The sequence below is a fragment of the Gossypium hirsutum genome, chromosome D09 (assembly GCF_007990345.1).
Source record: "Gossypium hirsutum isolate 1008001.06 chromosome D09, Gossypium_hirsutum_v2.1, whole genome shotgun sequence".
Classification (NCBI taxonomy): Eukaryota; Viridiplantae; Streptophyta; class Magnoliopsida; order Malvales; family Malvaceae; genus Gossypium; species Gossypium hirsutum.
The window spans coordinates 29179352-29192793 of record NC_053445.1 but is presented as its reverse complement, the minus strand read 5'-3'; the positions used below and the strand labels follow the sequence as shown (position 1 = coordinate 29192793).

Genomic DNA, 13442 nt, shown 5'->3' with positions numbered 1-13442 from the left:
ATGGGGTTGGGATTTTGATATAGGGGAAGTATACTGTACTGGTCGCTATGCCACATATACTGTTACTGGTAGCTTTGCTACGTTAATGTTAGTGGCAACTTTGCTACGTTATTATTATTGGTAACTTTGCTGTGATATTGGTGTGTTGGCTGGGTGGGTCAATTTTATCCCCACATAGTGTGTTGGTGGTAGGAGTGGTTTGTTGGTTGGATTGGGATGGGTTGCATCACTACATTGTACTAATTACTTTATTGGGTGAAGGCTCACATTGTTACTGTATTGGGCTAAGGCCCACATTGTTACTGTAATGGGGTAAGGCTCACACTGTACTAATACTGTACAGGGCTCAAGCCCAAACTGATTCTGCATGTTGCATAGTGATTTGTTAGTATGGGATTACACACTGAGCTTCGTAAACTCACCCTCTCCTTTTAACTATGTAGGTAATCCTCAACCTTAGAAGATTCGGGGCTACGAGGGACTCAAAGGTGGCTACACAATTACTGTCGATGTTTACATTTGCTTTTATTTTACTTTAAATTATAAGTTGGGTTTTGTTTTGTAATAAGGTCTTTAATTGGGTTTTAAATTTTAATTGGGCTTTTTCTTACATATTTTATACTTTTAGTTAGGTGGAAAACGAATTTTCAAAATAATCACTATTTTTAAATACACGAACTTTAAACGTTAGAGTTTTCAAATGCTTCCGCATTTTAAATCAACTTCATATAATAATAGCAGTTAATAAGGCAAACATTTGGTTAAGTGTTCCATTAAACATTACTAAAGAGGTTTTCAAACTTAAGAAATGAGTTTTATCAACAAAACTAAATTTTGAAAAACACTTCAATATGACACACCAGATATGGCCATAGCGTCTAGGCTAGGTTTGGGGTGTTACATTTAGTGGAATCAGAGCCAGGCTGCAAATCTCGGCTGTGCAATGGGTTTGAAAATATCTAAAATTTTGGAAAACTATTTCTAATTATTTTTGAAGGTTACAAGTGTGGCACACTGAGTCTCCAGCGCTGAATCTGTAAGTTTCTATATGCTATAGACTGCTTAAACTGAAATGTATTGAGAGATAGTAGGACTGTACTAAAACTCTTTAGTTAGAGTAAACTGAGACTGTAGGAAACTAGAAACTGTAGAGAGACTTTGATTTGCGAAAATAAAACTCTGATTACTACTATTCATAAGACATCTGTTTGGAATTGTAAACTAATGCATAAAACTTCATAAATAGATAACACGTTATTCGATATGAGCACTGGAGGTGCTCGTAGAAGGGGTACACGTTATTCGATATGAGCGCTAGGGCTGGGTCTTCAGCATCAGGCCACATACCTAATGTTGAGGCTAGGGAGGCACCAGCTTCACCGGTGATTGAGACGGGATCATTCGATCGAGTGGATGGGGATGATGCATTATCCCAAGCTATGCTCCGCATTCTGGAAGGGGTCGCAGGGACCAGTACTGGTGCTGTGGGCCGTGGGTCAATTTCAGAACAACTTCGGTCAAATGGAGCGAAAATTTTTAGGGGTATTTTTGGAGTACCCCTAATGTGGCTGAATACTGGTTGGAAGCCATGGAAAGAATAATGGATGACCTCGACTGCACATCTGAGCAAAAGCTAAAAAGTGCAGTGTCTTTACTGCGAGATGAAGCCTATCAGTGGTGGCTTACGGTGAGAGAAGGTACTCAGGCCGACAGGTTAACGTGAGATTTCTTCAAGCCACCTTTTCAGGGGAAGTATGTGGGGGCAAGTTATGTGGATGCCCGAAGAAAGGAATTTTTGAGTTTGATTCAGGTGAATAAGAACGTGGTAGAATATGAGGCAGAGTTCCTGCGACTGAGTCGTTATGCACGGGGGATAGTGGCAACTGAGTATGAACGTTGTCTGCGATTTGAGGACGACCTCCGTGATGAGTTCCGAGTCCTGATAGCTCCGTAGAGGGTGTGAGATTTTGCTGCCCTAGTTGAAAGGTGAAGATCGTCGAGGATTTGAAGCACTCTAAACGCCAGAACCGTGAGAAAGATAGAGGTAGGTTTAAGAGGGATTCTGAGCCCTCAAGTTTTTCTGGAAGGCCTAAAAAAAAGGCCAGGTTTGATGGGTTAGTCCGAGCTGGGGTTTCTATTGCAAGACTTCAGCCTTGTACTAATTGTAGGAGACATCATCTGGGTGAGTGTTGGAAGAAGATTGGGGGCATGTTTCAGATGTGGGTCTAAGGAGCATCAAGTTAAGGATTGTCTTCAAAGGCCTACTCAGATGCAAGCTGCAGGTCAGGGTTTTGTTCAGCCAGTAAGAGTTGGTCAGTAGCCACCGAGAGGCCGTGGGCAGGTTAGAGGTGGCAATGGTGTGAGACGAGGTCATGGAACATATGGTAGAGGGGTTGGTAACATTGAGGCGAGGCAGCCATCACCGGTTTATGTTGCTCGTTGTCGTGAGGATGGTGACGCTCCAGATGTTATAACGGGTACGTTCCTAATTCATAATGTACCTTACACTTTTTTAATTAATATAGGGTCTACGCATTCATACATTGCATGTACTGTGTCTGGCACCTTGGGTATTATGTGTGAGATTACTGTTAATAAGATGACTGTGTTAAGTCCACTGGGACAATTGGTAATGGTGGACAAGTTTGTTCAGAGATGTGCCCCTAGAGGTTCAAGGAGCTATGTTTTTAGCAGATTTGATGGAGTTACCGTTTGGTGAATTTGACCTAATCTTGGGGATGGATTGGTTGGTCAAACACCGTGCTAATTTGGATTGTGCTCTAAGCATATGGTATTAAAGACTATTGAGGATGAGGAGGTGGCTATGATTGGGGAGCGAAGGGACTTTCTGTCTAATGTGATCTCTGCATTAAGGGCCGAAAAACTGGTTCGCAAGGGTTGTGAGGCATTTCTAGCCTATGTTATTGTAACTGATTTTGAGGGTCCTTTCGTTAGAGATATCAGAATAGTTAAGGATTTTTTTGATGTTTTTCCTGGTGAGCTCCCTAGGTTGCCACCAAACTGCGAAGTTAAATTTGGACTTGAGCTTTTTCTAGGAATGGCTCCAGTGTCTATCGCCCCTTATAGGATGGCATCGAAGTAGTTGATGGAATTAAAAGCTCAAATCTAAGAACTATTGGATCAAGGATTCATTTGAGCTAGTGTGTCTCTGTAGGGAGCACCAGTGTTGTTTGTTAAGAAGAAGGATGGGACTATGCGCATGTGCATCGACTATCGAAAATTGAATAAATTGACTATTAACAATAAGTATCCCTTACCGAGGATAGATGATCTATTTGATCAGTTACAAGGAGCTTTGGTTTTCTCCAAAATAGATCTTCGTTCTTGGTATCATCAGTTGAGAGTTATGGAGGCTGATGTGTATAAGACTGTGTTTAGGACTCGTTATGGTCATTACGAGTTCCTAGTGATGTCGTTTGGGCTAACGAATGCACCAGCTGCGTTCATGGAACTACTAAACCAACTATTCCAACCCTATTTGGATCGGTTCATGGTGGTGTTTATAGACGACATCTTGGTGTATTCAAGAACCGAGGATGAGCATGATGTGCATCTCTGAATTGTCCTGCAGATTTTAAGGGAAAACAACTGTATGCTAAGTTCAACAAGTGTGAGTTCTAGCTATGAGAAGTGACTTTTCTAGGTCATGTGGTATCTACTGAGGGGATTAGGGTAGATCCTCAAAAAATTGAAGCTGTACTGGAATGGAAACCCCCTAAGATTGTATCTGAGATTCGAAGCTTTTTGGGTCTGGCATGGTATTACAGATGTTTTGTTGAGGGGTTTTCCTTAATTGCTGCATCTCTGACTAAGTTGTTGCGTAAAGGGGTACCGTTTAACTGGGCTGATAAGCAGCAAGAAAATTTTGAGAAATTGAAGAAAGTTCTGACTGAGGCCTCTGTCTTAATACAGCCAGAGTCTGGGAAGGAATTCACTGTCTACAGTGATGCATCACACGTTGGTTTAGGGTGTGTGCTGATGCAGGAGGGTAAGGCGGTTGCTTATGCATCTCGTCAGCTTAAGCCTCACAAGGCGAATTACCCTACTCATGACTTAGAGTTAGCTGCGGTGGTATTCACACTGAAAATTTAAAGGCGTTATCTTTACAGTGAGAAATGTACTATTTACACAGATCACAAAAGTCTTAAGTACCTCATCAATCAGAAGGAGTTGAATCTTAGGCAGCGGAAATGGATAGAGCTGCTTAAGGACTATGATTGCTAAATTGAATATCATCCTAGTAAGGCTAACGTGTTAGCAGACGCACTAAGCCGTAGGGTTGTATCTGATTTGAGAGCGATGTTTGCTCATCTCAGCTTGTTTGATGATGGTAGCTTGTTGGTTGAGCTACAAGTTAGATCGACGTGGATTGAACAGATTAAGGGTAAACAGTTCTTGGATGAGTCACTAGTTCCCCGTTTCTGTCAAGTTGAGAATGGGGAAACTTCGGACTTTCAGTTGAATAGTGAATGAGTACTGTGTTTCCGTGGGAGAGTCTGTGTACCGAGGGATGATGATTTGAGGCATCCTATACTGTGAGAGACGCATAGTATTCCTTATGCTATACATCCAGGCGGGAATAAAATGTATCGAGATCTTCGTGAGTTGTACTAGTGGCCTGGACTGAAACGTGAAGTAACTGATTTTGTGGGTAAGTGTTTAACTTGCCAGCAAGTGAAGGCTGAACATCAGTTACCTTCAGGGTTACTCCAGCCAGTTAAAATTCCACTTTGGAAGTGGGAGAGAGTAACCATGGATTTTGTGAGTGGGCTGCCCTTAACGCCTACCAAGAAGGATTCGGTATGGGTTATTGTAGATCGATTCACAAAATCTGCTCATTTAATACCAGTTCGTACTGATTACTCTTTGTAGAAGTTGGCTAAATTGTATGAGGCTGAGATTGTAGGACTGCATGGGGCACTGGTTTCTATTATATTTGATAGAGATCCTCACTTTACATCTCGGTTTTGGAAGAAAGTACACGAGGCTTTGGGTTCGAGACTAGAACTAGAATTTAGTATTGCGTTTCATCCGAAGACTAATGGTTAGTCAAAAAGAGTGATTCAAGTACTAGAGGATATGTGGAGGTGTTGTGTAATAGATTTTCGAGGCAATTGGGAAGATTATTTGACGCTAGCAGAGTATGCGTATAATAATAGCTACCAGTCCAATATTCAAATTACACAGTACGAGGCGTTGTATGGTCATAGGTGTCGTACTCCTACCTGTTGGACTGAGCTAGGTGAGCGGTGACTTCTGGGGCCAGAGTTAGTTTCTGATACCGAAGAGAAGGTAAGACAGATTTGAGACTGGTTGATGGAAGCATCTGATAGGCAGAAGTCTTATGCGAATCTTAAACATCGTGAGATTGAGTTTTCTGTGCGGGATTATGTATTTCTCAAGGTTTCTCCACGGAAAAAGATACTGAGGTTTGGACAGAAGGGTAAGCTTAGCCCTAGGTTCATTGGGCCTTACCGTGTACTGAAGCGTGTGGGACCGGTCACTTATCAACTTGAGTTGCCTCCAGAATTAAATCAGATTCATGATGTGTTCCACGTCTCCATGTTAACGCGTTACCGCTCTGATCCCACACACATTGTTCTAGTTAAGGAAATCGAGATTAGGCCAGATCTGACCTTCGAGGAGGAACCTGTGTAGATTTTAGACCGTGAAGGTATTGAGGAAGAAATATATTCCTCTAGTCAAAGTACATTGGCGTAATCACAATTCAGAAGAAGCCACGTGGGAACCTGAAGTGGGGATGCGACAGTAATACCCTTACCTTTTCTGATCAGGTAAATTTCGAGGCCAAAATTTTGTTAAGGGGGTAGAGTTGTAATGCCCCAAAATTCAAGTCTTTAATTTTTGCGTGTTTTGACACAAATTGCTTGTTTGCTTTGAGAATTCGACTGGGAGAGGGTTTTGTGCCGAAGTTAGTCACTTAACACAAAAAGTACTCGGTTTTGGTTTTGTTTTGGAGTTTTTCTCTCAGTTTGCTTTGTTTTCGGAGAGTTTCGGGTTTCACGTTTTAGTTTTAGTGCCGAACTTTGCCATGGTCTGGAAGTTCTTCTCGGATTTAGATCACTTTTCTTTTCTTTTTTATTTCTCTTTCTCTCTTTTTCCCTCATTACCGAAGCCTCCCTTTTCTCTGTTTTTCTTTTCTCTTTTCCTACTGACCGAACCTTTCTTCTCATCTTTTTTTCTTTTTAGCCGAATAATCTCTTTGTTTCATCGGGTTGTCTTTGTTAGGTTTTCTCCTTTCTTACCTTCTAGTTGAATATTACCCATTTATTTTATCATTCTTTGCGTTGTTCCTCTCTGCCGCTTCTTGTTGTTCCTGTGCTTCAGGTTTCTAACTTTCGGTAAGTGGTCATATTTCTCATTTGAGTATTTTTGTTCTCCTCTTTTCTTTTTCAAAACCGAATACTCTACTCCCTTAACCCCTGATTGCCTGTGGTTGCTTTCTTCCTCTTTTGGTGTTTCTCGTTGCGGTCTCAGAGTTTCCTTCGAGTAGTGGTGGTTTGCAGGATATTTGACATAATCAATCTTTGGCCTCAACGTTCAATTAAGGTAAGGTGACTGCTTTAGGTTAAATGTTGTTAAGAGGGCGTTTTACCCTAACAGTAATGATCTAACATTGGGTCTTGTTTTATTCTAGGTGGGCGTTTGTGGGGAATAGCACTCTTCTCGTAAACAGGTCTATAATCACACCCTCTCTCAACTGTAAATCAGCAAAAGCCAAAAAGCCGAAAAAGATGCGCTGAGACCAGATGGGCGTGTGAACGCACGTGTGGTATACTCAGCCCATGTAACGCAATAGTGACTGTAGAGGCCTCTGTGAGCGTTTTCATGGGCTTAGGCCGTAATAGGCCTAAAATTACTGAAATACCCTCGAAAGATAAAATTACCGAAATACCCTCGAAGGGTAAAATTATTAAAATACCATCGAAGGGTAAAATTTCTGAAATACCCTCGAAGGGTAAAATTATCGAAATACCCTCGAATGGTAAAATTACCGAAATACCCTCGAAGCATAAAATTATCGAAATACGCTTGAAGGGTAAAATTACTAAAATACCATCGAGGGGTAAATTTACCAAAATACCCTCAAAGGGTAAAATTACTGAAATACCCTCGAAGGGTAAAATTACCAAAATACCCTCGAAGGGTAAAATTACCGAAATACCCTCGAAGGGTAAAATGACCGAAATACTCCCAAATGGTAAAATGACTAAAATACCCCTATAGGGTAAAATGACCGAAATACTCTCAAAGGGTAAAATGATCGAAATACCCCTATTGGCTAAAATGACCGTTATACCCCTAGGAGATGAAATGACTGTTATGGCCTTATGCTATGTATGACCGGTTTGTTTTATGATATATGCGTCTGTTACTGAGTATGACATACTGCATACACGTATGATTTATGACGTGACATACTGCATGGGGTTGGGATTCTGATATAGAGGAAGTATACTGTACTGGTGGCTATGCGGCATATACTGTTACTAGCAGCTTTACTGCGTTACTGTTACTGGTGTAAGAGTATGCCCAAAGATCAATCATGAGATGGTTGTAATAGCATACTTGATTTATCATGTTTATTAATATAAGGCAATATAATGCGTTACCATTATTATTTCAGTTTCTTTTCTGTGAGTATAAATAAATATTTTATAATAATGTCCTGAGAATAATATGATTATTCTTAAAAGGTCCTTAGTCAAGTATTATTGTTGACTAGGACAACAATAATGCATTAAGACTAACATGTAGTTGATTGATGATAAAGAGTTGTCATTGATATGGAGTGTCAAATTTAATGCATGAATATGTGTGTTAGAGAACAAACATATTGGACTAACCCGCTACGAGTATGTTTCTTGGATTATTATGTAATTGTCACAACATTACTCATAGTGATTAATATGTATATGATCCTCAGACTTGAGATCATCATTATCCCAACATCGTGAGTTGTATATTTTGATACAGTCAAACGTACACCGTAACTGGTTGTTCTATAAAGGCTGATGTTGGATATACCACAATCTATGTAGAGGGATATGGTTGATCAATATAGGATAAGTCCCTCCTACATAATGGGAGTAATATCTTAGGCCACTTGATTGAGTGAGACTAGAAATGCATGGCCATGCTCAAATAAGTTGATATGAGATGTCATACTTATTTGTATATCATAGTCTACTCAAGATATCAAGGAACATGGGATGGACTATACAAGTGTGACTATTCCATGACTTGTGTCCAATCCAGAGATAAAGGACTTAAGGATTAATGCATGAAAGGTTAATCGCAAAAAGGCTATGTCGAATCATGATTTCTTGTAACTTAGGTAGCAATGATGCATTGCTAGATGTCACTCATTATTTGTAACATTAGAGTCATTCTAGTATTACTTCTAACGTTACAAAAACCTACAGGGTCACACCTTACGGTTGAAATGAACGGAATAAAACATAGTTTGTCTTGTGTTTGGTTGTCACATGAATTAAATTAATTATCGAATTAATTTAATTAGTTAATCAAATATCGAACATATTATATGTACAAGATTTTTGTACACATAATGAGAACATAGTTCTATTAATATATGAATTTGGTTAGTATATAAATTTAAATAAATATAGTTTATTGAAATCCTTGTTATAATTAATGTAATTATAATTTTTTATTTAAAACATTATTATATTTATTTATTTTTAATTATGATTATTATTTTCGGATAAAAATTTTATGAATTATGATTCATTATATATATACCAATTATAAGAGGGTTAGTGTGTGAGATTTTTAAAAAAACCCTAAGAAATAAAATCCCAAAATTTTGCTTGTGAAGTTTAGCAATCGTCACGCAAAGAATTCTCCAAAATAGTTTTGGGGATTTCTTCCGTTCATTGTCAAACCGGGTGGATTATGTTGAGGTCAGAATCATGAAAGGTTGCGGCTTGGTTTGATAGTAGATTAGAATTCTCATTACCGAGGCGTCGCTGTCTACTCAGATTGAAATTACAGTAATTTCGAAACCATTATTTCACCCTGATTCGTTCCTTGCACATGGATCCATGGGTTGGATCGCCAGAATTATTTTTTTATTAATTTTCACTGCGCCATAGGGGTACCGGCGTTCCCAACCATTGGCAGCTTTGCTACGTTATTATTACTGGTAGCTTTGCTAGGATATTGGTGTGTTGGTTGGGTGGGTTGATTTTATCCCCACATGGTGTGTTGGTGGTACGGAGTGGTGTGTTGGTTGGATTGGGATGGGATGGGTTACATCACTACATTGTACTGATTACCGTATTGGGCTAAGGCTCACATTGTTACTGTATTGGGCTAAGGCCCACACTGTTATTGTAATGGGCTAAGGCCTACATTGTACTGATACTATACAGGGCTCTAGACTAGACTGATTCTGCATGTTGCATAGTGATTGGCTAGTAGGGGATTACACACTGAGTTTTGTAAACTCACCCTCTCCTTTTAACTGTGCAGGTACTCCTCAACCTTAGACGATTCGGGGCTGCAAGGGACTCGAAGGTGGCCACACAACTACTGTTGATGTTTACATTTTCTTTTATTTTACTTTAAATTATAAGTTGGTTTTTGTTTTTTAATATGGCCTTTAATTTGGGTTTTAAATTTTAATTTGGCTTTTGCTTACATATTTTATATTGCTAGTTAGGTGGAAAACAAATTTTCAAAATAATCACTATTTTCAAAGACACGAACTTTAAACGTTAGAGTTTTCAAATGCTTCCGCATTTTAAATCAACTTAACATAATAATAGTAGTTAATAAGGCAAACATTTGGTTAAGTGTTCCATTAAACATTACTAAAGAGGTTTCCAAACTTAAAAAACAAGTTTTATCAACAAATCTAAATTTTGAGAGACACTTCAATATGAAACACCAGATACAGCCATAACGTCTAGGCTGGGTTTGGGGTGTTACAGACATTTCTGTGTTAATTTTCATTGTGTGAACCAAAATGCCCCTCACTCGTAATTCTTCCCATATAAGGCTACTATGGTGACACCCTAGTGTCTGTGTCACGACACTGAAAGCAGTATGCATGATTTAGGTTTGTCTTCAGGGTTGTGTCACGACTTCCTATAGCTGTGTTGCTACACCAAAGGCAGTCTTGCAATTCTTGCATTTTGCTCCCTATGTTGTAACATTGAACTTCCCGTGTTTGAACAAAACAACCAACCTTGAGTTTTTATGTCTTTGAGTGGTATCCTACACACTCACAAAGTACGTTAGCTCACCTTTAGGCCTCATTTGGCCCCTAAGATCATAAAAATACTCATTTAAAGTTTTTATTGAATTCAACCGAAATATGAAAGCTTAACTAAAACATAATAAAAATGCTTAAATTCAAGCTCCTTAAGTATGAAAACTTGTTTAATCTGCTACATCGAATTACAACACATCAAACTCATCCACACGTGGGTCATTGCTTGTCCTTAAGCAAGGCAAGATAAGAAAAAGAAGGTAAAAGACGACCCTTGAGCAAGCATAGTGCAAAGATCAGTTTCAGAGTACACATAATCTTGGCATGATATATAAATGACTTACTATTTCGAATATCAAACACCTATGTTCAGTAAATTACAAAGTATACAAACATTAAGGTTTTCAAATATATGAATCCATCCATAAATCATACGGGTAATTTGATTATCTTAGTAGAATAAAAGAGTCGTTATTATAATTGCTCAATATAATGTCAATTCATGAATAGATTTACCTAGGTCAAATAGGCTTTCTGGCTTGTAATGTTTTGAGGCTTAGGATAGGTATGAAATTTAAGAACAATAAGCATCAAAATAGTTTCAAGCACAAAAATAGTTTGGCATCGTATTGCTCTATATTATTCCCCCTTAACAACCTTTGCTCACTCACTGCCTTATTTCTCCACATAGAAAGTCATAGTATAATAAAGAAACTACGACTAGCTCACGAGTTTTTGTACACTAGTGACTGAGTTTTTTTTTACTTTTGTGACTATCACCTTTGATCTTTTTCAATACATCTCACTCACAATGCTTTTATTTTTCACGTACATTTTCTGTTTATTTTGACTTTTTCTTTTGTTTCACACATATTGGTTAATCTATAATCGCTACATCACATTGCTTCTTCCTATTTCACTCTTATTGTACAAAATCCACCATGATGTTTCTATGTAACCCTTAATATGTATGCCTAGAAGTCTAAATTCATGCAATTCTGACCAAAGAAAAAGGGTAAGTACAAATTAGTGTTTTGGCTATGGTTTTGCATCAAGGTTCATCAGGAAGAGTTTTCTAGCTCAAAAATAGGTACTAAGGATTGGTAAATAGGGTTAGCTTTTTGGCTTCAGGTATATACAAAACAATGCCTTAGGTCATCCCTAGGTATCTCAATATTTACAAATTTAATCAATCAAGTAATCACATTTTCAACTATTTATCATACATACTAGCATGCTTGTTTCCCTATATTTTCTATATGATTTGGTATATTCAATAACACGATGCCTATTTAAAGTGTAATATATAGAATTTAGTAGTCTAATAGCTTAAAATTTAAAATCATTCATTATCATGCCAAATTTATAGTAAACACAATCAACCTACATAGATGCTCTTAACAAATCACTTGTATTTCTCTAAGCTTAAGCACACTATTGACAATAAAAATTAAAAGAAAAGCGTAAAAATAAAATAAAATTTCCTATGTTACCCTCCGACGCACTGTAGATAGCACATTGTCTCTAATGTATAGCCCTAAAAATATAAGGAAAGAAGTTACCCAATTGATCATGACAATGCTCTAGCCTAATGGTGGGTGCTTTCTTCCATGTTCGTTCTAAGCTCAAAATTATTGTGCTTCTTTCATGTAGGGTTCCTACACAGAAAAAAACAGAAAACAAAACAAATAGATAAAGATCTTCTGTTAATCCTACTCCTAAAATGATAAACTAAAAATTATCTAAGTTAATTACAATCCTCAAAAATAAAATTAAATGTTTTAGTCAATCATCCCCCTCTTCCTCAAAATCCATCTCATATCATTCCTCTTTCTCTTCCTCATTCTCGTTATCTTTCATCTCTTCGCTGTCTTACTCTTCCTCTCCATGATGGGTTTGCATCAAGCCGAACATGTCCGACGGATAATTAGGTACTGTCATGTTGTTCTGTCATGTAAATTATAGAAAGATTGGGCCTATTTCTTGCATCTATTATATCATTCTATATATTTTTATACTACTTTCACCCATTTCTTGTCTAGGTGTCAATTGTACTTTTCATTTGAGTAAAGCTAGGACATCCATTTTTTCTTTTCTCCTTTGGTTCCAATCTATAATTTGTTTTTGTTGGAGTTCTATGTACTTAGTGTACATAGAGTCGCCTAATAAGCTCTTTGTTAGGCACATGAACTGCTCATTTTCTTCCATTGGAACCTCTATGCTCTTACAAAGTGCCAACATGAGGTGGGGAAAGAAAATCTTGACCTTCTGGCCCCTAACACAACCTTCATACTTTGATGGGTGCATTCCCCGATGCATATTTTTTTCTTCTGTAAAAATCCATATAACAAAAGAGCTCCAAATGTATTGAAATTAGAGACATTAAGAGCAGCTAAGATTCTAGTACAAGTAAATTGCATACACATTTTAGCTATCAGGAACATTATAGCTTGATTGAAATTGGCCGGATGCCTAGTATCTAGTTAGAGTTTCCATTCACCTCGATTTTTAGTTAAGTATTTGATGATTTGTTCCATATTGATATGTTTGATCCCAGTTAAATAAGTATGTTTTACGAAATTAGATTAATAATATAGGGCATCATAATATTTACAAATCTTTTTTCGGGTCAATTGTACACAGAAAAACATGATAAGTTGTGATAGATGATAAATCCAATTGAATCATAGTCAAGTATAATGGTTATCCATGTCAAATTTATATGAATCATGTTTAAATGAGCTAACATGTGTTGTTGATGTGCTAGGGCTTATGCCAAGCTTGTGGATTTAATTGATGTTTATGACTATGCTTGTACTATGCATACAAAACGAGTAAGAAAGGGAAATGAAACAGTAAGTAGGTAGTTGGGATGTATTATGATGTATTATATGTGAGAAAATTGCTTATGTTATGGATAAATACACTGAATCAAGAGTTAATAATGTTGTTTAGGCTTATGATAAGATTGGGGACGGAATGGAAAGTCAGTAAATATAAAGATATATAATCTTACAAAAAGGGATTGATGATATATATGTTATGTCTCATGAAATCCTATCATGTTACGAATGGTCAAAAAAAACGTGACATTAATAAACTTACTCATTTGTGAGTTGATGATCATATCGATATATGAATCTTATAGCATTGGCATAGA

General features: G+C 37.6%; 1 protein-coding gene across 1 annotated transcript; it reads left to right on the top strand.

Moving 5' to 3' along the window:
- The first annotated feature begins 1307 nt into the window (after positions 1 to 1307).
- Positions 1308 to 4494, top strand: LOC121220752 (uncharacterized). Its single transcript, XM_041100196.1, has 9 exons — positions 1308 to 1491; positions 1587 to 1687; positions 1748 to 1936; positions 1987 to 2105; positions 2218 to 2302; positions 2417 to 2477; positions 2526 to 2710; positions 2801 to 3099; positions 4263 to 4494. Exons 1-9 carry the CDS (start codon positions 1308 to 1310, stop codon positions 4492 to 4494), a joined length of 1455 nt encoding a protein of 484 aa, XP_040956130.1.
- The last annotated feature ends 8948 nt before the right edge of the window (positions 4495 to 13442 follow it).